General features: G+C 48.3%; 1 protein-coding gene across 3 annotated transcripts; it reads right to left on the reverse strand.

The window, feature by feature from the left end:
- Nucleotides 1–2,321: 2,321 nt before the first annotated feature.
- eif3d (eukaryotic translation initiation factor 3, subunit D) lies at nucleotides 2,322–25,603 on the reverse strand. Of its 3 annotated transcripts, none has more exons than XM_052043308.1 (15): nucleotides 25,411–25,603; nucleotides 21,783–21,919; nucleotides 19,774–19,819; nucleotides 18,987–19,123; nucleotides 17,665–17,753; nucleotides 16,688–16,760; nucleotides 15,440–15,555; nucleotides 14,856–14,988; nucleotides 14,027–14,174; nucleotides 13,685–13,839; nucleotides 9,403–9,488; nucleotides 8,158–8,287; nucleotides 6,788–6,930; nucleotides 4,422–4,614; nucleotides 2,322–2,587 (listed from the first exon to the last, which is right to left on the reverse strand). In XM_052043308.1, exons 2-15 carry the CDS (start codon nucleotides 21,903–21,905, stop codon nucleotides 2,483–2,485), a joined length of 1,677 nt encoding a protein of 558 aa, XP_051899268.1. In that variant the 5' UTR covers nucleotides 21,906–21,919; nucleotides 25,411–25,603; the 3' UTR covers nucleotides 2,322–2,482. The 3 variants fall into 3 exon arrangements, with proteins under 3 accessions (XP_051899268.1, XP_051899267.1, XP_051899270.1); XM_052043307.1 differs by having other exon boundaries at nucleotides 21,783–21,916; nucleotides 25,411–25,602; XM_052043310.1 differs by lacking the exon at nucleotides 25,411–25,603 and adding an exon at nucleotides 25,352–25,372 and having other exon boundaries at nucleotides 21,783–21,916.
- Nucleotides 25,604–26,170: the final 567 nt, after the last annotated feature.

A 26,170-nucleotide genomic window follows, 5' to 3' on the forward strand; every position in this document is an offset into this window, starting at 1 on the left:
TGCTGCACTTCCTTGCCGATGCCCCTGCGATTACACATTTGCCTGGGTCGCAAGTTATCCAGTTAGTTTGCTGCATGCTGTTGGCAGGACTAAATGACACAGGTCCCTGGGTGCAGCCGACACTTCGGGGGTAGCCCACTGGCTAATGGTCGCACAGGCTGACGTGCTCTTTGCAAGTGCCCTGCAACTTCACCAGGAGAGCCTTAAAGAGGAAGAAACCCACTCAACAGAAGAGCGTGGCTGCTTCTGCAGCCCTGGAGGGTTTGCTATCAACCGAGTGGGTAATATTCTCGCCTTCTGCAAGCCGCCTGTTCCTGTTAAAACCCAGCCTCAGTGGTACCACTCCCAATGAGCTAGATCTGCAGACAGTGAGCAGCCCTGTCAAACAAAAACCAGTAGGGACATTTAGCCACAAGCAGCAAGTAGTATGTGTCCATTCTCCTGCACTGTGCTGAATGGCATTACCTCTGCCATGGTTCCAGTCTTGGAGACAGCTCCTGCTCCAGTTTTATACTGGCTATCCTCCCCCCTTCTTTCCAGTCCCAATGAAGGGTCTCTACTCGAAATGTCGACTGTCCACTTCCCTCCATAGATGCTGCCTTACCCGCTGAATAACCTCCAGCGCCCTGTTGTGTTCCAGTCTTAGAGGTGCCATGAAGAAGTTGTGCTGACAATTCGACAGTCCCTTCTCCCACCTAACCAGGGGTCAAATCCAAGTTGCATGGCATCCAATTCTCAGAGGTCCTCACTGGTGGGGACCAGAACCTCAGTAGCAGAGGCTGACCTGGTGGTGGAAACTCAAGACCAAAGACTCGGGTGGAATCAGTGACATAAAAGCCACCCGGACCACAGCCATTCTCAGCCGAAGCTCGGTGGAGAGCACTACCGAGCGAGGGTTGGAATTGAAGCCTGGATCAAAGAACAAAATGCAGACTAGCCTGGGTGTAATTGTAAGGAATTTCTGCACCATCTCAACATCAACTTGAATCATCTTTTCACAGCTACCATCAGGCAGGAGGTACAGAAGCCTGAAGTCCCACACCACCAGCAGCAACTTCCCTCCAACCATTCGGTTCTTGAACCAACCAGCACAACCCCAATCACTACCTCAGTACAGCAACACTATGACCACTTTGCACTACAGTGGACTTTTTTTTGTTCTAATTGTATTTTTTCTTGTAAAAATTGTGTACAATTGATGTTTAATTTTAATGCTGCTTATCTGCTGCTCTGTGCCTGTGACGCTGTTCCAGTGTTTCACTGCACCTGCACATGCATGTACTTGTGCATGTGACCATACACTCCACTTTGACTTTTGACTTGAATGGAGTTTTCCTCAGCGACCAGTTGACGGTTGGCACGGACTCTGTATCCTTGTCCCTCAAACAGCAAGACAGACCATCAGCTCATTACCACGCCGCTGTCTGTGGGCTCTTGCTGTTTCCTACACCGCAACTGACTGGCCTGACGGAACCGTGCTCTGTGATACTCTGATGTGCTGGAAGCTACCAACAACAGGCCCTCATTCTTGATGTACTGGCTGCCGTAACTGAAACTGAATTGGGGAAAAGTAGAACATTTCAAAATGGAATACTTTATTCTCAAGCCAGGCTGACCCTGTACATGAACCCAACACTACACTCAATGGATTTCTTGGTTGAGGTTTCAAATAAAGTTCCTCAGTGCAATTGTGCACCGGATTTACAACTCTGTCATAAAAAGGGGGGACTAGAGCTTAAATTTAAAAGGCAGTAAAGATGCATGGACTAGTTTTCTTCCTGAAGGTGTTCGGGAGGACGTTAAAAAATCAGATCTTTAGTTAAATTTATATTTAAAAGCAATGAAATTTGTCTCAGATTAACTATTCAAATAAGAGGAGAAAGGGGAGAGGAAGCAGTCTGCACGTTGGCCCAGCACTCAGCTGTACCTTCCAATGTCTCTGGAGAGAGGCAGGGAGAGAGAGAGACTGTGTGAATGAGTGTACGCCGGGGGTGGGGGGGGTGGAAGAGGGGGAGATAACATACCCAAGTTCAGCACAAGTGCTCAGCAGGCGGGAACAAGGGATTAGTCAGGAATTTCAGCTGAGGGGAGAGTTGGTGACAGAGATTGTTGCAAGTACACATCCTGGTGGAACTGCTCTGTGCGTAATGACACAGGTCAATATTTCTGTCTCAAACCTCTCAGCTCCACGCCCCCACGGTTGAACAGTGCCCCCCTCCCCCCCAACTCATACACTTATGTCTTGTATTGAGTTACTGCGCTTGGAGAGAGGGAACAGAACAACACCCTCTGGTAGGCAGGAACTTCTGGAGAAAACCTGCTGGGGGAAGTATTTGAGTTTTATTTTGAGTGACTGTACACGGCTTTACTCTAGTCTCACTGTCCTCATGGGTGAACATCACTGGCGTGGTTCCAGTGAGATGTGGGCCACCCAGCCATGAGACTATCCAAGGCGTGCGGAGTCAAGGCGTGGCCGGGCTCCTCACTGTGCACCATCCTCCTCCTCCTCCTCGTCCTCATCATCCTCGTCCTCTTCCTCCTCAGAGCTGAAGGTGCCGTCGGGCAGGCTGTAGACACGAATGACTTGCTGTGGGGGTGGAAAAGGGGCAGGTTCAGCAGTGGGTCTATTGAAGAAACCCTGGGCTCAGCAACCAAGGAGCACATGCAGTGGAGAGCAGGTCACCAGCGCAGGGCGCCTCTCGTCACGGCTGAGATTCTAACCTTCCCTCTGGAAAGTCTCTCACCATCTCCTACCCAACCCAAAAATACCTCACCCCACCTCCCTCCCTCCCTCCTGCTCAACTTTCATACAAACTCCCACTTGTTTTAAAAATTAAAGTCATTCAATAAATGCAGTCCCAACCCCTCGAATGTAGATCCTGATGCCCCGAATTCTTCTCTGATTATTTTTCAAATGGAGTCCCAGTGTAAATCCCGGTGGTGAGGGAACACACCAACAGCTGGCAGCAAAGCACACAACAGATGTAGTCGTGGAGAGATACAGCACGGAAACAGGCTATTCCTCCCACTGAATCCGCACTATCAATCACCCCTTCACACTGATCCCATCTTATTCTCTCCACATTCCCATCAACTCCCCCAGATTCTACCCCTCATCTACACACGGTGGGGGGGGGGGGGGTGGGGGGGGGTGTAATTTACAGTGGCCAATTAACCTACTTTGGGACGTGGGAGGAAACCAGAGCACCCGGGGGAAACCCACACGGTCACAGGGAGAACATGTGAACTCCATGCAGCCCAGGTCTCCGGTGTTGCGAGGCAGCAGCTCGCTGTGCCACTGTCTCACCCACTGTAGACATCATGCCCAAATCCCACACAATGTTTGATCCTCGGGCACACACGGCACCTAAGGTTTTATCGATGCACCACAGAAAGCATCCTATCTGGACGCATCACAGCTTGGTATGACAACTGCTCTGCTCAGGACCACAAGAAACTGCAGAGAGCTGTGGACAGCCCAGCACGTCACGGAAACCAGCCTCCCCTCCTTGGACTCTGGTCTCTACCTCTCGCTGCCTTAGCGAAGCAGCCAGCATAATCAAAGACCACAGCTTAAGGACAGCCTCTACCCCACTGTGAAAAGACCACTGAATGGTTCCCTTATACGATGAGATGTAGACTCTGACCTCACGATCTACCTTGTTGTGACCTTGCACCTTATTGCACTGCACTTTCTCTGTAGCTATGACACTTTACTCTGTACCGTTATTGTTTTTACCTGTACTACCTCAATGCACTCTGTACTAACTCAATGTAACTGCACTGTGTAATGAATTGACCTGTACGATTGGTATGCAAGACAAGTTTTTCACTGTACCTCGATACAAGTGACAATAATAAACCAACACCAATCAGACACTGCAAAACATTCAGCTACTTCTCATTACTCCAGGGGACTGCATTACAGCAGAGAAACAGGCCATTCGGCCCAACTTGCCTTGTACTTCTGCAGATGCCAGAATCTGGAGCCACGCACACAAAGTGCTGGAGGAACAGCAGGTCAGGCAGCGTTTACAGAGGGAAATGAACAGCTGACACTTTGGGTTGAGACTCTTCATCAGGACTCACGAAGGGTCTCGACCTGAAACGTCGACTGTTTATTTCCCTCCGTAGATGCTGCCTGACCTGCTGAGTTCCTCCAGCATTTTGTGCGCGTTGCCTCTCAACCTTCTCCCACCCCACCAATGTCTCCTCCTTTCCCAAGTAGCCGGTGTCCTCTTAAGTGCATCTGTGTAAAGCGGTAATCATGCCTCCTACACAGTGTTACACAGCATGGAGACTTCTTCAGCCCATGTCGACCAAGATGCCTCCCTGAGCTAGTCCCACCTGCCTGCGTTTGGTCCATATCCCTCTAAACCTTCCTCCTGCACCCCCCCCCCCCCCCACCCCCAATGCCTCACCTTGTTGGGGTCCTTCAGGATGAGGTATTTGCCCTCGTCCAGCTTCATGCAGATGTCGATGACACAGCGCAGGATGCCCCAGGCGTTCTCCATGCTCAGGTTAATCTGACTGGCAAACTCGTTGGGCTTGAACTGCTGTGTCCCCAGGATGACGTGACGGGAGGAGTCCTTGATGTGGAATCGGGACACGTACCTTCAAACAGAAAAACAAGGGTAGCAGTCACCCATACAGCACCCGGTACTTTACAGGCACAGCAACAGGGCAAGGGAGGTCGTGCTTTAGCATGGCTACAGGACTGTACATTGGTTGGTTTTAAGAGGCTTTGAATCGTAGCAGGAAGCAAGGACAGAGAACCTCAACGGAAAGCAGGGATGTTGGAACTGGACCTTTTTGAGGGGTATAAAATCAGAGGGGCATAGATAGGGTGAATGCATACAGTCTTTTTCCCAGAGAAAGGGAACCAAAAACTAGGGGGCATGGGTTTAAGGTGAGAGGGGAAAGATTTAAAAGGGGCAACTTCTTCACACAGAGGGTGGTGCATATATGGAACGAGCTGCCAGAGAAAGTGGTTGAGGCAGGTAAACCATTGACATTTAAAAGACATTTGGATAAGTACATGTAGAGGAAAACTTGAGGGATACAAGCCAAACGTGGGCAAATGGGACTAGATTAGGTGGGCACCTTGATCAGCATGGACGAGTTGGGCCGAAGGGCCTGTTTCTGTGCTGTATGACTCTGTCTGTAGCTCAACGGAAATAAGGGAGCTCAGAGGAAGGTAAACCGCACCAAGGAGCAAAAGAGAACGAAAGAATAGCTGGATGGGATGTGTTTTAGTGATGCAGGCTGGGGTAAAACATAGCTGAGAGAGATCCCCAGGGTCACTGGATATTTTTAATCTACCTGAGAGGTCAGACAGAGCACGATTTACCTGCCTTAAGGACTGAACCACAAGAGCACAACAACCCCTCAGTGTTGCCCCTCGGACAGAGAGGGACTCCCCTCAGTGCTGCCCCCTCTCAGTGTTGTCCCTCTGAAGGCAATGACCCTTCAGTCCTGCATCAGAAGCGCTGGCCTGGACATTGTGCGGGGTCCATGGACTTGTTCCACAGCCTCTTATTCAGCGGCAAGTGAACTAAAGTTCTGGGTCAAGGCGGAGGACGTGCATAACAAACAAGGGCAACCTATGAGACAAGGGGCTTAGGAGTCAAACAGAATCAATCAGACACATGCATTCATAGAATGGTACAATCAGCAGCAATCCATTCAGCAGCTGGGCCTGAGCCAGCCCTCGGCAGAGAGACCCAGTCCTTTCGGTGGCACTTTACTCTGTACTGTTATTGTTTTTACCTGTACTACCTCAATGCACTCTGTACTACCTCAATGTAACTGCACTGTGTAATGAATTGACCTGTACGATCAGTATGCAAGACAAGTTTTTCACTGTACCTCAATACAAGTGAGGATAATAAACCAATACATATCCCTTTAAACTGTTTTCTTTCTAAGGATTTATCCAATTCTCTTTTCAATTTTCCAACTGAATTTACATCCATGGGCAACACATTACAAATCACAGCAATTCACTCAGTAAAAGTTTCCAAATGTCCTCTCTGGTTCATCTGCCAATTACTATCAAGCTGTGTCCTGATTACTGACCTTCCTGAAAGTGGAACAGTCTTTTCTTATTTGTTCCTTTATAACTTGCTCTTATGTCACAGAGTCACTCAGCAGGGAAACAGGCCCTTCAGGCCACCAAGTCTGTGCTGATCAACGCTATTACAGCCACTGTCTGTAAGGAGTTTGTACATTCTCCCCGTGTCTACATGGGTTTCCTCCGGGTGCTCCGGTTTCCTCCCACATTCCAGAAGACGTACGGGTTAGGAAGTTGCAGGCATGCTACGTTGGCGCCAGAAACATGGCAACACTTGCGGGCTGCCCCCAGAACACGCTACGCAAAAGGCGCATTTCACTGTGTGTTTCCATGTACATGTGACTAATAAAGATATCTTATCAAATTCAACCACTCACTTACACACACCAGAGGTAACTTACAGCAGCCAATTAACCTACCGACCTGTGCATCTTTGGGATATTGCGAAGAAACCACATGGTCATGAGGGAGAACGTGCAAACTCCACACCAACAGCACTGGTGGACAGGATTAAACCTGGGTCACTGGAGCTGTGAGGCAGCGGCTCTACCCACTGCACCACTGTTCCTCTCCTCCTCCACTCACTTCCATAACCTGGGTCCCTCAGATCTTTGAACATCCTTGCAAATCTCTGGTCTTTTATTTACACCTGCTACTTTAAGATTTTGTCAGATTCTCTCTCCCCTCTCGGCTTCCCAAGCCCAGCACCCTTACCCTAGTTTGAGATACTCTGATCCAGCCAGCAATGCACAGCAGGTCCATCGAGCCAGCTTGTAGCTGTTGTTCTTCAACTCTGTGGCAAGGACAGCTCCCCTCTGCGAGTCCAGCTTCTGACGCCAGTCCACACCATTACAGTACTGTCCAGGGGAGCAGAAATTCAAGATTTAGTCAGTCGGCAGTGTCCTATCCCCCAGTAGAGCCCAAACCTAACAAAGCTCCAACAGCAGAATTAAAAAACAAAAAATGGTGAGTTTTATTAACACACTCATCTGAAGGACTACCCTGGGATTGGAAGGAAGAGCAGAGGTAAACAGTGAGTGGTAAACTCACACATCACTGGTTCAGTTTCCAATATCCTCCAACCCCTGCAAGTACAGACACTCTCTTTAGCAACCTACAACACTCCGACCCCCATTCACTGGAAACTAACTCCTGCAAGCATTGATACTCCGATCGAGGCAGGCAGACGGTGTTGTGTAAACATGTAAAAGAATGCAAAGCAACTTGGTTTTCCCCTTGGGGTAATCTCTGAGATTGAAATTCTCCCTCTGCCTCACCCATCACTCTTCCCCTGAGCTCCGCTCCCTTCTCAAGAGACACACATAACAGCGGCAATGATTGCCATTGAGCAACGTGAACCAGACGGCTCGAAGCCTCCTCCTTGATTTGCAGTTGGGTACTTCCACCAGTCTCTGCACCTGGGGCTTCTGAGGAATGGGGTGGGGGGGTGAGAAGTAGGAAGAAACAGGCTGGCTTTCCGATCGTCGGGCACTGCTCAGTATCCTAGTCGTGCCGCCTCACGTCCTGAATCCCGACCTCCAGCGCTGTGTGTGTGGAGTTTGCATGTTCTCCCTGTGACCGTGTGGGTTTCCTCCGGGTGCTCCGTTTTCCTCCCACATCCCAAAGACACAGGAGCTGGAAGGTTAACCAGCTACTGTAAATTACCCCTAGTATAGAGAGTCAAGGGGGAACAGATGGGCATGTGGGAAAGGATAGGTTACAGGAGGATAAATGGGGGGATAGGACTGATGGAACTGTCCTGAGAGCAGGCATTGACTCGATGGGCTGAATGTTCCCATGTCGTAAGAGGATATGAAATATCCAGAGCACATTCAGTCACAGTGGAGGTGACTCCAACCCAACCCCACAGATATCCACAGAAGTCACCCAGGTCAGGAACCACAGGGTTACTGAGGGAAGAGAATCCTAACTCTGGCATGGAGGGGAGGAGCTTGCATTGCACAATCGGTGGGGCAGATCCGCTCTGTTGGCAACTGCTGTGTTATCTGTCATGATCAGTTCCAAGGTCCCTCCCCGCAGAATTAACTTCCAGCCTCATCACCACGCTGCTTCTGGTGGCTTACCCGCGAGTCCCACTCATTCAGAGTCTTGATATTGATGAAGGACACTTCGCCATTGGCTCCTGTCATGACACCGTCGTGCTCACATCGCACGATCAGGTCGATGTCTTCCCCCAGCTTCCACCTCCGGTACCTGCAGGAGAGTCATAGGAACCAAGAGTGAGCTGGGGGAGGGAACAGAACCTGAAACCAAAAGGCTTCCCTTAAACAGAACGCCTGGTGCAATGACAGCTCTGGGCAGAGAGGTGTAATAGTCCCACACAAGACAAACCATCAGGAGTTCAAAATCCCACCAGTGCAATAATTTAAATTCAATTTGCTTTTGATGGGCAATAAAAACCTGGGATCAGGAAAAGTGACCATGAAGCTTTCAGGTTGTCATGAGTTCCTAATCTGTTCACTGATGTCCCTTTGGGAAAGGAAACCGGCTATTCTTAGCTGCTCTGGAACCAATGTGAGACTCCAGTCTCTGGCCACTTTGCTGACCCTTAACTACTGTGTGAAGTGGCAGTTCAGCTGTAACACACAGTCCAGGGTGGTGGATCTACACCGCAAGTGCCAGCTTCCTCAGAGTACATGGCTTCAGAGTGAGGGGATCATCCATTTAGGAATTATGGACGGAGGGATTCCTGCTCAAGGGGGTCTGAAAGTTTGGAATTCCCTTTTCCAGAGAGTTGCAGAGGCAGAGTCATTAAGTCTATTCAATGCCGAGATAAATTGATTTCTGCATGGTAGCAGAATCGAGGAAAATCAGGAAGGACACTTTGGTTATGGGTAGATATTGGAAAGACTGGGCTCGTTCTCCCTGGAGTGAAGGAGGCTGAGATGGCCTGAAAGAATAAGATTCTGTGAGGCACAGACAAGGTAGATAGTCAAAACTTCTTTCCCACAGTAGGGGTATCAAGAACAAGAGGGCACATGTTTAATGCGAGAGGAAGGAGTTTTGGAGGGGACCTTGAGGGGCAAGTTGTTTTTAAACACACAGAGAGTGGTTGATATAGGGAACAGGCTGCCAAAGGAGGCGGTGGTCAGATACAATCACCATTTTAGAGGCATTTACATGGACGGTTAAATAGGCAAGGCATAGAGGGATACAGCCCTACTGTGGGAAAGTGGGATTAGTGTAGAAGGGCAAAAAGGTCAGGATGGACACAGTGGGCAGAAGGGCGTAAAGTGGAGCTGATTGACAAAGGCCGAGCTCGAGGGGTCACGTGGTGCACTCCTGCCCCTGGTTCTTGCGTCCCCTACCTGTATCCCACTGAAGCCACCTCATTCTTGTCCACGTCATCCTCCACGAAAGGGTTTGGATTCGGGAACTTGTACTTCTCAGTGCCCTGCAGCAAGTGGAGGGAGAAAGAAAATGTAAACTAGGTAAGCATAGCAGCTGAAAACCACGCAGAGCCCTGGACACTAACCAACAATTAATCAACTGGCCACAGTGGGAGTCAGCAATGCCATTTATTTAATTAAGTAAATGCAGATTCCCTTGCCGCTGCAGTGGGATTTAAATTTAGGATTATTAAATCAGGCTTCATGACAGCTAGCACCTTAATTTAATTGGAGGCACAAGAGACTGCAGTTGCTGGAATCTGGAGTGACAAACAAAATGCAGGAGGACCTCAGCGGGTCAGGCAGCATCTGTGGACAGTCGATGTTTTGGGTCTAGACCCTTCATCTGGTCAGTTGATGAACAATAATTCGCTTGAACAGAATTAAAACTACGAAAAAGTCCTGAATGGGAGGGAGGTGCATTTTAACTTGCTTGCTTTTCCTTGTCTTAAAAATCTCATTTGGCACTGCTGGTCAACAAACGGTCAATAAAAAACAATTTGTTCTGTAACAATTGCTCTGTTCAGCTCCGAGCAGGTCGCCCCTTTCCAATTGTCTCTCAGACTTGTCTGATTTTCATTCTACGTCATCGCATATTTCTCCTCAACAATCTATGCATCTCGCTTGATGCCCGACTCTCTCTCAAGAGAAATAGGCAAGCCTCTCAAATAAATCCGTACGAACTTCCTGACACGGCAATGATTATGAGTGATGTTCTGATGCCACGATCTGAGTGGCACATTTCCACTATTGTTGCTTTATCTGATCTCATTCCTGGATACCATGGCAACCTAGCACTGGGTAGTTCATCAACCCAGGAATCAAAGTGCTGCTTAAATCACATCCCGCTTTTTGTCATGGTAGAGGATTTAGAGCTTGAGTCTGTCTCACGGAATGAGGTACCGTAAGTACTACCCTAAATAAAGTCAGAGTTATATAGCACAGAAACAGGCCCTTCGGCTCAACTCATCCACGCCCAACAGGTCTATCCAAGCTGGTCCCATTTGCCTGCGTTTGGCCGATATTCCTCTAAACCCTTTCTAACCATGTACGTCTAAATGTCTTTTCAACATTGCAACTGCACCCGCCTCTACAGCTCATCCCATAAATCCCACATTAAATGTCGGCAGAATGCCTGCTCCCCACAAATTACATTCTGCTTAATTGTATTCTCCATTAAAAGAACAGTACACCTAGCAAAATAGCAGGAGTATGCCACCAGGCTGGTCCCAACCCCTCTTCCATGCCAGTTCCCCAAATTCCTCAATCTTTCAAATATTCATCTATTTCCACCTTAAATACATCCAATGGCCTGGTCTCCACAACTCTCAGGGCAGAGATTTCCAGAGATTCACTGCCCTCCAAGAGAGGTTTCTACGCAGCTCAGTGTTAAATGACCAGCCCCTTATTTTGTTGCTAAATCCCTTTGTGATTCTCCCACTACTGACAACATCTCAATATCTACCCTGTCAAGCCCCGTTAAGATCCTCCATCTTTGAACAGTCATCCCTCAATCTTCCAAATTCCAAAGAATACAGACCTAATTTCAATACAATCCTATGTTTCAACTGTTAACCAGTCATTTTAACACCTTCCCCACCAATCCTGGCACAGTAAATTCTTTAGTAAAAACAGAACATGCTGGAAAAACTCAGCAGGTCAGGCAGCATCTGTGGAGAGAGAAAGTTAAAGTTTTAGGTTGAGGACCCTTCACCGGTGAAGGCCTTTGGCACGCTGGCCTTTGAAGTTGGGAAGTTATGCAGGACATTGGTGGGGCTGCATTTGGAGTACTGCACACAGTAATAGGAGATGTTATTAAATTGGAAAGAGTGCAGAAAAGATTTACCAGGATGTTGCCTGGACTTGGGAGCCTGAGTTACAAGGAAAGGTTGCGGAGACTAGGACTTTACTCCCTGGAACGTAGGAGATTGAGGGGTGACCTGACAGAGGTGTATAAGATCATGAGGGGCATAGACAGGGTGAAAGCACACAGTCTTTTTCCCAGGGAGGGGGTGCTAAAAACAAGAGGGTGTAGGTTTAAGATCAGAGGTGAGAGATTTAAAGGGAGATCTCGTCACGTAAAGGGTGGTGGTATTTGGAATGAGCTGCCAGAAAGAGTTGTTGAGGCGGGTACATTAGCAACATTTAAAAGCCATCTGGATAAGTCCATGGATAGGAGAGGTTTAGAGGGCTATGGGCCAAACACAGGCAGATGGGACTAGCTCATTGGTCGAGTTGGGCCAAGTTTCCATGCTGTACAACTCCATGACTCTATCAGAACTGGTAATACGGAGCAGAACAGATCAGTAAATTCTTTCTCGGCATGTTATTGTGACCATGAGGCAGGATGATACACTGCTGCATTGTTAATTTGGAGCAGGGACGCTGGGAAGGTGAGAGGGGGTGACTCATACCCCCATTTTACTCAGGTTCTGGCAGTCTCAGCAGCCGACAAGACATTGTTCAGCAGTCTTGATGCTTGTGTAAAGCTTCACTCAGGCTAAGTAGGGAGGTCCAATCCTAATGCTTGGATCCACATTTAACACGAAAGGGAGATTTCAGCCTTTGGAGTTGGAGCTATTAGATGAGGGGACATTCTCTGGGATTCTGCCTCCCACAACCCTGGGATGGGGATCAACACGGGGGTATTCTCACCACCAATGGAGAAGGGCTGATTCTGCTGCCCCCGCCCCTTGTTTTTACCCAACAAAGGAAACGTCTGCACAAACAGCCTCTCTTCTCATGTCCTCCAGAGACACTCTGATGCTGCTAAAGCAGCAGCAAAACCCAGACACCTGGCAGTAGCTCTGCCACTTTGTCAGAGTCTGCGACTCTACCCTGACTGTGGAAATGCAATGGGAGTCTCCACCGATACTGGAGGCCACTAGCTTAGGAAGCAAACTTCTCTCCCTCCATCCATTCTCCCCACCGTACACCAAACTGAACAACATCCCACACTCAAGCTTCTGCTTGCTCATGATTAGCAAGAGATGTATTGATCAGGGGAGCCTGTGATATTTTAAAAGTGAGCGAGACTCCTGGGAAGAAGCTTGAGATTGACAGCACTGCTCTTTGGAAACAGCACAACTGAGCAAACCAGTCTCAACAAGGGAGACAATCCACCTACTCACAGGTCATTCGATGAGGCGCTACAACGTCAACACCGCAGGATTACGTCAGCAAGCCTTCTGAGGCTCGAGGAGGTGACTTTATTATGTCTTTAGTGGCACACAGGCTGCATTGAGTTGTTGAACAAGTAGGTGCTTTACATTTAACCAATTATTTCCCCCTCTAGATGCAGCAGGTTGAAATCCCGTCTTAGTCATAGAATGACACTGCAGGGAAGGAGGCCGTTTAGCCTCTCATACTTGTCCCAGCTCTCTATTTAGTCTCTTTACTCAATCACCAGAGCCCTAATTTTCTTTATTAAAAATTTTTTTAAATTTTATTTACAGCGTGGTAACAGGCCCTTCCGGCCCAACGAGTCCACACCGCCCATTTTTTAAACCCAAATTAACCTACCCGTACGTCTTTGGGAGGAAACCCATGCAGACACGGGAGAACATACAGACTCCTTACAGACAGCGACGGGAATCAAACCCCGATCACTGGCACTGTAATAGCGTCGCGCTAACCGCTACGCTACCATGCCGCCTTTCAACAGTTATAATTGAATCTGCCCCCACTGCTGTTTCAGTGTCCTTCAGACCACAACTCACTGTGTGAAAAAGAAATTACAATGTTAAGACATTTAAACAAGTCCATGGAGAGGAAAGATTCGGAAGGATATGGACCAAATACAGGTAAATGGGACAGGCTCGGGTAGACAACTTGGTCAGCATGGACGAGTTGGGCCGAAGGGCCTGTTTCCGCACCGTGTAACTCAATGACTCTTTTACCTTTGCCCTTTCCCAGAGGGTTACTAATCCCTCTGCAACTGGATACAGGTCTCGATCTACTCTCATAACCATTCACAATTTAGAACACCTCTATCAAATCTCCCCCTCAACCTACATTCAAATGAGAACAACACTTGCCCTCACTCCTGGGACTGTTCCAGTCAAGTTTTCCAGCATTGGCCCCAAGCCCTCAACACACTTTCTAAGGTCAGAACTGAAGCACCACTCTCTAGCTGCAATCTGAACAGAGTTTTACAAAGCTTTAACGTCTTTAAGCACAACCTTAGGGAAAAGTCACTTACATCACTGGGTGCGCCTTTCCTCACCATCTTCAGGCACTGCTGGGAGAAGTTGTGGTTGATGTAGGTGGCCTCCATGGCCAAGTTTCGGGGAGAATTGAAAGAATTCCCTTCATCTTGAGGGGGCTCGTTCGCAGTCTCGCTGACCGTCAGTAAATCTGAGGGATTACAAGAGCAAATTAGCCATGGCTTTAACTCTGACCGTCAGATCCCATCACCACCCAAAGAATAAAGAGATTTCTATTCGACAAGCATTTTAAATCGTGGGTTGCATAGGGGCTGAGGGACACAATACACGGAAAGGCACAGCGGATTCTGTCTGGATTGTCACACATTTGTCCTTACCAAAGTCAGAGTGGTCACGTTTGTCAAAGAAGAGCTTGGAACCGACCCGCTGCACGATGATATCCCAGGAATACACGGATCTGGTGCAGCACATCAGTGTGGCCAGGATGGCGTCTGTTGCAAATACATTTCCCTGAGTCTTGGCGAGCTGTAAATAAACACAGGCTCGAATATACCATTCCTTTCAATCTAGAAACAGACAAACTTCAATCTCCACTGGACCACAGGAGTAGGGTTGGTATTAATTCCGATGCCACAGTCAGCAAATTTCAGGATTGACGTTGGCCTGGGTCCTTACTGTGTTTGGCGTTAACCTCAGCTATACATGGAAAAGGGCAGGCATACCAGTAGTTCCAAGCTCCCATCCTAATCACACCCTACCCTAGACATGGATAGATAACTCCATTCCCTCCCCTCAATGACATTCCACACCCGGCATTGTTGGGATGGGGAGTTACCAGATGAAGGAGAACAGAAAGCAGCTGTCAATGATTAGTGGGGAAGGGATAACTTTAATATTCTCAGAACTACAGCAGACAACCTCTGAACTGATCACCAAAGTTGCAGCAATCAGTCTCCAGGGTTGGGAAGGACAATTTCTCCTGCTCCCCAGACAGCTACCATTATAACTAATGTGTGTAAGATCAATCCTGGTTATTTACAGCGATGCAGCCTCCAGCCATGACTTGACAAGAGAAAATTCTCCATTCGTCTGCAGTCTGCCTCAGACCTGTGGTGTCACTCTGCACAGCCCTTTGTTGCCTTGTGTTAGTTTACGAGATGTTCCTGCCCCCAGAAGTGGTGAACAACATTCGATCTGTCTGCTAACCTTGCGAATTACAGGATCGTCAGTGGTGGTAACAGTGTGGAAAATCCTCTTGATACTTCTCAACTGCTTCTCGTTCCGCGTGGTAATTCGGTCAAAGGCCTTGTCATAGTACTCCAACGTACCACAGCACTCTCTGAGGGGATAAAAGACACCACGTAACATCACAGGTGGCCAGATCACCCACTCTAATGCCACTGTTGAGATACAAATTTCAGGAAGTACACTGGAATCCCTTAGGAATGACCAGTTCAACAGAAATGTTTAATGTCTTATCCAAAGGATGGCACCTCTAACAATACAGCACACCCTTAGCACATGTGTAACTCAGCTGAGACTACCACCAGAGCAAAACACTGACAGCAGGCTGTACTGTATGATCATGGGGTTTTCTAATGAGAGCTGCACTGTGCGAGTCAGAATCACACTGCAGAGTCAATTGCCCAAGTCTACCTGCCAACAAGAGGCACAACAGCAAAGGACCAGAGAATGTCACCTGTCTGCTTTGTTCACGCTGGCTAAGGTGGGATGAACAATGCTGGTGGAGTTAAGAGATGGGAAACGAAATTCATATTAAAAACACTCACATGTCACTGGGATCAGCCACTTCCATGTATCTCATCTTCATCAGCCTCGGGAAGTCCATTTCCTCCTTCACTTCCCAGTCACTCCGGACTTCAACTGAAGAATCTCTCGGTTTCAGCTGTTTCAGTGATGAACGAGGAACGTGTTAAACACAGACAACAACTTCTATTTATGCAGATCCTTTCAAGTGTCAGAAGTACGGCAAGGTTCAAGGAATGTTACCAAATACACAATAACAAAAAAGGCACTGAGCTACGAGGACATTAGGCCAGGTGACTGAAGATTTAAGGAGCATTTTAAAGGAGGAAAGATAATTTGAAGGGATTATGGAGCAAGTTCCAGAGCTTTGGGCCATGACAGTAGTGGTGCAGGGATTGAATTTAGGAACGAGCAAAGTTCAAGGCTTCATGAAATTCAAAGATCCCATGGGGGTGGGGGGGAGGCAGGAGAGATGGAACTGTGGAGGGCTATTATTGTGCAGTAACTCTGCACAACGCACATAGGACTAAAGCTCTCAAATACAGCAGTGGAAAATTTCTCACTTTTGTTCACAAGGACAATGTCCTCCCAATTGCCAAAAGCAGCAAGTGTTAAATCTTAGCTAATTTACCTGGGAAGCCCAGTTTCAAACATCTCAAATGTCTCTGGCCACTCACCGCAAAGGGAAAGCCCGTGAGTGAACCGGGACATTCACTGCGTTTCCAGTCACCTCAGCTTGTCAGCTGCCTGACAAAGTGGGCATTCGTAGTCTAGAAATGGGCCTCCAGTTGCAATCCCTCCCAAGTCAAAAAGGAGGAAATGGGAGATTAAAAGAGGTGAGCTACAGATTGGACGAACATTAATTCATACTCCAAACATCACTGAGTCAATCCAATAACCTTTTGTGTTAGGGCCACAGCCATGGGACCAAACCTGTCCAGAGATTAGACTCTTGCCCACCTATCCCATGGATGGGATCCCAGATAATCAAACCATCTACTTGTCCTTCCGACATTAAATATATTTGCTATTCATCACAATGGTCTTGGAGACAGGTGACTCATTTATCTTCTAGTGCGCAAAAAACTCAAAGTGAACATACTGAAATAGCTTGTTAACAGGAAGCAAAGGGTTGTCTGCTGTGGAGTTCTGAAACATCCACAGAAATATTACACACACAGCCCCTCCAACAATGTGTGGGACTCAAATTCCTTAACCTCAGACTGGAACAACACTTTTTGCCTTCCTGATGGAACAGTTTGAGGTCTGACCTGGTTTTTCTGGTCCCACTTTTGCCGCACACCGAACTGCTTCTGAAATTTCTTCTGTAGTCGCAAACGATCTCTGGAACGACATCAGGGATGGAATGGTTGAAATTATTTTTAGATAACAAGGAAACGACCCTGACCACGCAGTCCACCATCTAGGCTCATGGAGCCCCATGCACTGGCCAGCTGCTCAACTCAAGAAGGCATCGCAACTGAACCTTGCCGAGGGCGTCCCACTGCTCCAGCGTAGGAAGAGGCAGTGTGGGACCACTCGTGTGTGAAAAGCACAGGCTAGCAAGATGCAAGGTCTGGAGGAAGGGTACATCCTTCAGTTTTACCGAAATGTCATGCAGCTACAAAGAGCGTATACATATTGTATACATTACGGTTAGGGTTAGGGGACCTGACACACTGCCATTGCATCGCCCATCGCAGAAGTCTAACTTACACTGGCCAATTCTTCCTTTCTCATTAAACCCCATGTGCCAACAATAACAGGAAGAGGGAATTGGGTTCCACTTAACTGGGGAAAAGATTAAAATTTTTTATACGTTGAAAGAGACAGACAGGTTGTTCATCTTGACCTGAATTTCTTACTTCCTACTTCATCTCAGTCTCTGTGACGCGGACGTACATGTTGGATGGATGCAGTACTGAATTTAGTCCTTTATGTGCCAGCTCTTTCCAAGAACATCCTGCTTGTCCCATATTTCCCCATATTCCTGTAACACCTCCCTTCATTTACTTCATCCCTCTCTGAAAGCCATTGTTGAATCTGCTTCCACCAATGGATCAGGCAACACCAAATCCTGTCCGATCACATCAAGAGAACATTGAAGACTCCTACAGTCGAACAGCCTGCCAACTTGTGCATGGAACAATAGTTAAGGGAGCAGGAGAATGACCTGCAGCAAGGGGCTTGAAACATTCCTGACAGGTGATAAGGGAATGGCAAACAGTTGCTACAATGGTTTGCTTACCTCTCTTTCTGCTTGGCACTCTTTGGAAGAGTCTGCATGTTGAACTGCAGCAACTGACGGCGATCTTTCTCCCGCCTCATGTTTCTTTGCTGTAAGGTTTAAAACAAATGTCAATCCTGCACTGAAAGAACAGCAATGGATTATTGAATTTTACCGGCAGGCATTCAGTCTGTTCCACACAACCTGCAAGTTAACCTTAAGCACAGGCAGCACAGTGGCTCAACTGGGAGAGCCACTGCCTCAATTCCAGTGAGCTGGGTTAATTCCTGACCTCCGGTGCTGTCTGTGTGGGGTTTACATGTTCTCCCTGTGACTTCATGGGTTTCCTCTGGGTGTTCCATTTACAAGTTGAAGTTTATTGTCATGGGTGTACATACCCAGGGTATAAATGCCATGAAGATTAGCTTTTTTGTGCAGCAGCAGCATAGTGCATTATAAACATTACAAATACAAATTAAACCAACTCCCACATGCCAAAGATGTGCAAGCTGGGAGGTTAAATGGCCACTATAAATTGCCCCTAGTGCAGGTGTGTGCAGAATCTGCAGGGCGTTGATGAGAATGTGGGGAGAATAAAATGGGATGAGTGTAAATGGGTGTTTGACAGTCAATGTAGAGTCAGTGAGCTAAAGGTCTGCTTCTATAATGCATGACGTTTCACCAAACAGCTCGTTGTGTTGAAGTAAGTAGATCTCGCCACATAACTATACGTCAGAAAGACTCCCACCCCTCAGGACATACTGCACAGTCAGAATGAACACAACTACTGCCATTGAATTAAATATGAAGGGGGGGTGGGGGGAATCCCTGGTTCTGCACTCTTCAGTCTCTAACATCTTCCAGTTCCAATGCAAGGTCATCCACGGAAACATTTTCTTCACAGATGTTGCTTGAAATGTTGAGGTTTCTTAGCAATTCTGTTTGTTTTCCACTAGGATATTTGCTGGCAATAAGGCAAGGCCGTTACTGTCCATCCTTATTTACATCCATTCCTGGAGGTCTGGGCCAGTCCAGTAAGGAAGGGTTTTCACAACAATCTGGTAGATTTATGGTGAACAATAATATCTTTTAATAATTAATTTTAAATACCCAAGCTGCCTTGGTGGGTTTTGAACTCTTGTTCAATTGTCAGATCTTCTTGATACTAGTCTGGTAACCTAACCACCATGCCACTGTACCTCTGCAGATTGTCTCAAGAGTCGGACATCCTTGGACCTGTCATCAGGCTCTCCTGAGATGTGACTACCTTTCTGTCTGCACGTCAATCGCAAAGCCCCTCCCTAACCCCACCGGAAGTACGCACAGCTCCCAGGGGGCTTTACCTGAGCGAATCTCATGCGGTTCCTCTGGTAGGCAGTCTTCTGGGTGCGAGCAGTATCCACAAGCTGGAAGCTGGTCTCATCTTCCTCGTGGAAGTAGGCGTACTGACTACCGCCACCAAACTGGGAGGAGTACTTATCTGTGGGAGGGAGAGAGAGGCGGCAATTTACCAGCAACACTTTGGACCCTGGAAAGAACTTGCATTTCTAGAGTGTCCTGGAGTTGAATGACATCCCAAGTGCTCCACAGCCAATTAAATAATTCAGAAGGGAAATCCCTGATGTCACATGGGAGGTGCAGCAGTGAATATGCACAAAGCGAGTTTCCTCACATAAAGCAATCAGGTTTTGACCAGATAACCTGTCTTACTTTTGCTGAGTGGGGTTAAATGTTTGCTCTGGTCATAAGAGCAAAGATGCATTCACGAATGCATTCAACCATACCGTCTAAGTGTACTCGCCAGGAATTCCCAGGACTAACTGGACCTGGGATTGTGTTCGGCATAGCTGGGATCAAGAGGGAAAGGAGTAACATTCCTGCACTTGGTTGAAAGTCATCTAAACCTTGTAAATAATAGCATGCAGATGGAAGTCTGGTATGGACAGGCTCTGCGGCAATGCCTTTCAAATAGCCCAAAAGTCTGGGCTAACGTGACCATGTATGTAGGTAGGCAGTAGCTTTAAAATGTACACCAGTATCTGTACTACCAGAAAGGAAGGATAGGAGACTCTGGGCATGGGAAAATAGCAAATAAACCAGGTTACTGACTTTCAGCACACTGGTACTTACTGGTGTATCTCTTATCCTGATAGGTAGCTCCTGTCCAATCAGCGACCTGCAAAGATAAATTGTTATGCCCTCTTTGAGTGAAAAAAATCAAAGTAACCCCCAATATCCAAATTACACAGAGTTTAGCTTTCAATTATTGGACGGGCAAGTAAAAGACATCATTTGATCTTTATTACCAAGCCAGTGTTCAAGAGTTAGAAGTTCTTGCTACAGCTGTATAAGGCTTTGGTAAGACCACACCTGGAGCATGTTGTACAGTTTCGATTTATTTTACAGGCCATTCACTTGCATTGGACGCAGTTCAGAGGTTTACCAAGCTGATTCCTGGGAGGAGGAGGATGACTTTAATTACCGAGTGAACAGATTGGGCCTATACTTGTTGGAGGTTACTGGAATGAAAGGTACTTTTACTGAAACACACGTGGCTCTAGGGGAGGCTTCTAAGGTAAATGCTGCGAGATTGTGGGTGAATCTAGAACTAGAGGGAAAAGTTTCCGAATGAAGGGCCACCCAGTTAAGATGGAGATCAGGAAGAATTTCTCCTCTCAAGGGGCCATGAATTTTTGGAATTCTCCACCCAGGAGAGCCACGGAGGCTGCACTTCTTGAATACATTCAAGGTTGAAACATATTTCTGGGGAAATAAGGTTATGGGAGGGTTCAGACAAGAAAGTGAAGCTGAGGCCAAAATCAGATCACCCACAATCTTTTATCCAACTATTCAACACTTTGAGAATGGCACTCACTAATTTAGTAAAGATCACGACAGAGTTGAAAGGTTCACAGTCTGAAGCCCCCACTATTGTTCACTGGCCCAAACGTTAACTCTGTTTCTCTCTATCCAAAGGTGCTGCATGCCCTCCCGAGTATTTTTTGGAAACTCAGGAAAATAACCTTCCAACTTGAGGTCCACACAGCACACAATCTCCAATCGGGGAAGTGCTTGAGGATTGTTGTTTAAAAACAAAGGGTTAAAAGATATACCTAGTAACTTCAAGATGGGCAGTTTGAGAATGGTGATGGATAAAGCTTTAGAAACAATAATCAGAAAAAAAAATGAACAGGTATTTAGAGAAATTTAATTAAGGAGAGCCAGCATGGCTTTGTAAAAGGCAAGTCATGTTCAACTAACCCAAATGAACTTTGTTGTTGAAGTTACAGAGGATGATACGGGGAACACAGTTAATGTTCTCCACGTAGATTTTAAGAAAGTATTTGACAAAACACCACACAAAAAGCTGATTAACAAAACTGAAGCTTATGGAGTGGCAGAGTCATTGCTTGAATAAAAAATGGATTAAGTAAGATAAGTGGCAGGTAGAATTTAATACAGAGGTATGTGAGGTAATGTAATGGGTTGAGGCAATAGAGGTATAATGACACAGCTCTGAAGAGTAAGTAGAGAGAGAGAGGTCAGGACTACACGTGAAGGCAGCAGAACCTGTTAACAGCATAATAAGAAAAGCAAGTGGATCTTGGAACATTAGTAGAGATCTTCAATTTAAAACTGAGTTATGCTGAACTTTTATGAAGAAATAACTAAAGTTTTGTGTTTACTTCTAATCATCTTGCTTTTGGAAGGATTGAAAGGCTAATGGATACAGATATAGGAATTAGATGTTAAGATATAGGGAAATGTGAGGAACATCTCTTCCATGCAGTGACATACAATTCCATCCCTACACCGTTGGTGGAAGCAGAGATGAGCAATGATTTTAAAAGGAAATTACACGGCACTTGAGATGAATTATTGTGCAGGCTATACGGACAGAGTGGGGGAAGGGAAGCGACTGGATTCCTCTACACAACACACAAGCCGCTGGAGGAACTCAGCAGGTCAGGCAGCATCCGTGGAGTGAAATAGACAGTCGACATTTCAAGTTGAAACCCTTCATCTGGACTCCACACAAAGCTGGTACAGGCCAAATGGGCCAACTGGCCTCCTTCCAAGCCGCAATGACTCCCCAGTATCCCACATACTCCACATCATCATCCCAGGGAAAGACTCACCTTTCCCAGTCGATCACCTTTGCTAAAGGGCTGATACGGCATGTCCTTGAACTGCTCTGGCACAGCACATGGTCCCCATCCGAAGGGATTATCCTGGATCACCGGGGTCAGGAATCGTGCCATCTTCTACAGTTCTGCTATACAAAGAGGTGGCAATGAAACACTTAATGAAGTGGGGAGCAACATGGTGAGCACCAGGGAAACCTGGTCACTGACTGCAGATGAATCTGATACCGGTCCCCCAGGTTCCTACCATAATTGCTCCAATTTAGCAGAGAGGGGCACTGGAGAAGGGGATGGGGATGGGTCTGAGACATGGGGGCGAATGGGTGGGCAGAGGACTGAAGGTGGAAGGGAGTTGAGGGGAGAGAGCAAAGAGGGGAAAGGGGAGAGTTATTAGAGAAAGAAGATTCTCCAAACCCAGATCAGGGCTACATCCTGGGCCTAAATCTCTCCAGAAATCACCTCCAGACCAATTATTTTTTAACTCTTTCTAAATCTTACATGAACTGTGCAATTCTTGGGAGTGTGGGATCGTTCCTTGCTGGATAGCATGCCAATATACCAAGCCTCTTTCCATGAACAAGAAGCTCACACAATTGCACACTTATCTCATACTCGCACACACTCTGAAGGTTAATCTCCTTCGTGTATGGACAATGCAGGTTCACAGCAAGACCCTGGAAAACGTGAACCACTTTCCTCATCTCTGGAGCCACCCCTTGATGAAGAGGCACATTGATGATGAAATTCATCGGCACCTTCAATGCTGCAGCACAGCCTTTGGTCAAGTGAGGAAAAGGATATTTTAAGATCAGTCTGGGGCAAAACCCACTGTCTATGGGACGTCAGTGATTGCTGCCACCTAGATCCTTCTGACACTTGGGCTACCTGCAGCACGCATCTCAAGGCACTGAAAAATACCACCAACCCTCTATCTGCAAAATCCTCCAAATTTGTACAAGTTTTTTTTAAACCACAGAGAGTGGTGGGTGCCTGGAACGTGGTGCCAGGGAGTGTGGAGGAAGCAGATATGGTAATGATGTTTCAGAAGCTTTTAGACAAGCACATGAACATGCAGGGAATGGAGGGATATGGATCACATGCATGAGATTAGTTTAATCTGGCGTCTTGGCCAGTACAGACATCGTGGGCCGAAGGGCCTGTTCCTGTGCTGTGCTAGGTTCAGTGGAAGGATAAGCGAACATCCAGGCCAACATCCACAGCACTGACGTCTGAGTTACTCTCAGCTGGCCACACTAGGCTGGCCACTGGCTCGTATGCCCAGCAAGAGGCTCCCCAAGTAGACGCTCTGTTCCATGGTCTATCAAGGGAGCAGATTACCAGGCAGACAGAGAAAAAGGTTCAAGGATACTGTCAAAGTTTCCCTGAAGAAGTGCCATATCCCCACTGACTCCTGGGAATCTCTGACCCACAATCACTCCAAGTGCGTTTGGAATGGTACAGAGGACCTCGAGGTCGTGCATGGGGAGCACACAAGAGGCCACACAGAAACAGAGGAAGGAGCTCACACAAACTAACCACCTGTCAGCCCCATTAGCCACCTCCCATCCCATGTGTGCAAGAGTCTGTGGTTCCATTATGGACCTCATTAGGTAGTCCAGAACCCACAAAACTAAAGTGGAAGCAAATCATCCTCTATCCCAAAGGTATGCCTAAGAAGCGGTGGACCAGATGAACAGTGAACTCAAAATCCCTGGGGCTTCAGAAATCGATGGTGTTGAGGCAGAGACCAACTTCTGTACACAGGAAACTGGCCCCTCAAGCTCACTAGTCAGCCCTCGGCTCACCAACAGTTCCCGGGAATCACTTTGCACCAAGATGGACTTTTTTTCCCTTCTAATCACATTCTTTCTTGGAAAAATTGTGTATAATTTATGTTTAATTCATGTTTTCCTTGTGAATACTGCTTATATGATGCTAAATATCCAGTATGGAGAGCATACTGTTGTATACTGCTGAGTATACTGGGTAACAGAGGTGGGTTTAAATCTGTCAATGTTTTCACAAAGAGGTAAAATATTGAAGGGCACAGGTCTGTCACTGTTGGACTGGGCTACAGTATGGATGGACAGAGATCAGTCACTGTACATCATTTGGCACTGTCAAACACACGGGTACAGTGGGTGGTCACTTCAACACTGGGAGGGGTACAGTTCTAGTGGGCACAGGTCTGTCACAGTGTAAAATACTGGGATAGGGCACAAGCTGGTCAGTAGTAACCACATCTTCAGAAACAGGTACAACGAGCTGCAAGATTCTTTACATCGTCATCCGTGCCCAACCTCCCTCAGATTTTTTACTCTTGTTAGAGGCAGATCAGTCGCTGTGTATCACTGGGGTACAGCATTGCTGAACACGCCTCTGCCATTGTCTAATGGGAGGGTGGGGGGGAAAGGAAAGGGGGTGTGTGTGGGGGGAGGGGAAAGGGGGTGGTCACCATGTAACACTGGGAGGTGGTCACCGCGTAACACTGCGAGGAGCACAATGGGTGGTCACTGTGTAACACGATGGAAAGCGGGTCACTGTGAAACCCCAGAGGAGTGCAGTGGGTGGTCACTGTGGAGAGAGGATCACTGTATCACACCGTGAGGGTCCAGCTCCAGTGGGTGTGGCCCCGCCAGTGTGAGACAACGGCCGCCGGCAGTAACTCACAGCTCCAAAGAACCGGAACCATTGGCTGCAGCGTCCCTCACCCCCGGGCCCAGCCTCCCCCACAGCGTTACCCTGTGATAGGGGCGGGCGCGATACTGGGGCCCGCGACCCCCGACCGGAGAGGGACCAGGAGATGTCTACCGCCCCGACCCAACTCCATCCCCCCAACCCAAATCCAACCCCAACGCCCCCCCACCCGCTAACCCAAACCCCACCCCCGCAACCCCCTAACCCAAACCCCACCCCTAACCCAAACCCCACCCCTGCAACCGCCTAACCCAAACCCCACCCCTAACCCAACTCCCACCTCCTAATCCAACCCCACCCCTAACCCCCTAACCCAACTCCCACCTCCTAACCCAACCCCACCCCTAACCCAACTCCCACCTCCTAACCCAACCCCACCCCTAACCCAAACCCCACCCCTAACCCAACTCCCACCTCCTAACCCAAACCCCACCCCTAACCCCCCCAACCCAACTCCACCCCTAACCCCAACCCCACCCCCAACCCAACTCCACCCCTAACCCCCCAACCCAACTCCACCCCTAACCCAAACCCCACCCCTAACCCCCCAACCCAACTCCACCCCTAACCCCAACCCCACCCCCCAACCCAACCCCACCCCACCCCCCAACCCAACACCCCTAACCCAAACCCCACCCCTAACCCCACCCCCCAACCCAAACCCAAACCCCAACCCCAACCCCAACCCAAACCCTCCTCCCCACCCCTCGGGCCGCTGCCCGGATCCCCTCCGCCTGCCTCCACGGAGCCACCATCCCGGCCCCGGGGACCCGGCCACCGAGGGTACCCGCTCGGCGCTCCCTCCCTTCGGGGGTACCCGCTCGGCGCTCCCTCCCTCCCTCGGCGCTCCCTCCCGCCGGGGATACCCGCTCGGCGCTCCCTCCGCGCTCCCTCCCGCCCGATGGCGACGGATTCAGAAACTCACGAACAACCGGCGACTCGGCCACGGAGGGAGCGCTGCCTCACTGCCGCAAACTGGATCGGCCGGGGTCGCGACAGTGTCGCAAAGTGAGACCGCTTGTGGGGCAGAATTTAGGGGCCGTCCCTCCCGCCGGGTCGGTGCGGACGCCGCCCGGGGGTTTGCTCCGTCTGAAGGATCCGCATTACTTCAGCTGCAAGGAAACAAACCGCCTAAACTTCGATTTGTCGCTAAACACCCTCTTTACGGTCGCCGTGCCACACTGCCGGAAAGCAGACCCGCGCCTTCTCAGGACATTGTCGTAAACACTACGTCTCGAGTCAGCGCTGACGGAAACAAGGAGCCTGAATCATGACAAGATGGTCTCGCGTTCACTGGGATTTGCTGCCGCTATTGACACCTGGTGGCCTGGAGGGGCATCGCAGCAGTCTGCTCTGCAGAGAGATGGTCCAAACAGATGTGGTGAGGGTTTTCAACATGAAACTTTAACTCTGCTTCTCCCTCCTCAGATGCTGCCTGACCTGCTGAGTATTTCCAACATTTTCTGTTGTTATTTCTGGTTCCAGCATCTTCAGGCTTTTTTTTACCATCCAGAGTGAGCCAGTGCATTGTGATCAACTCATTGCTGCCCTCCGGGATGACGCACTCCTGTGTACCAAGCTGGTACACTACACTCAACTGGTACATTATACCTATAAATGCCGGCATTGCCACTGACCTTCACATCCGTTGTGACACTTTACTCTGTACTGTTATTGTTTTTACC

Source organism: Pristis pectinata, chromosome 33, assembly GCF_009764475.1.
Source record: "Pristis pectinata isolate sPriPec2 chromosome 33, sPriPec2.1.pri, whole genome shotgun sequence".
In the NCBI taxonomy this organism is placed as follows: Eukaryota; Metazoa; Chordata; class Chondrichthyes; order Rhinopristiformes; family Pristidae; genus Pristis; species Pristis pectinata.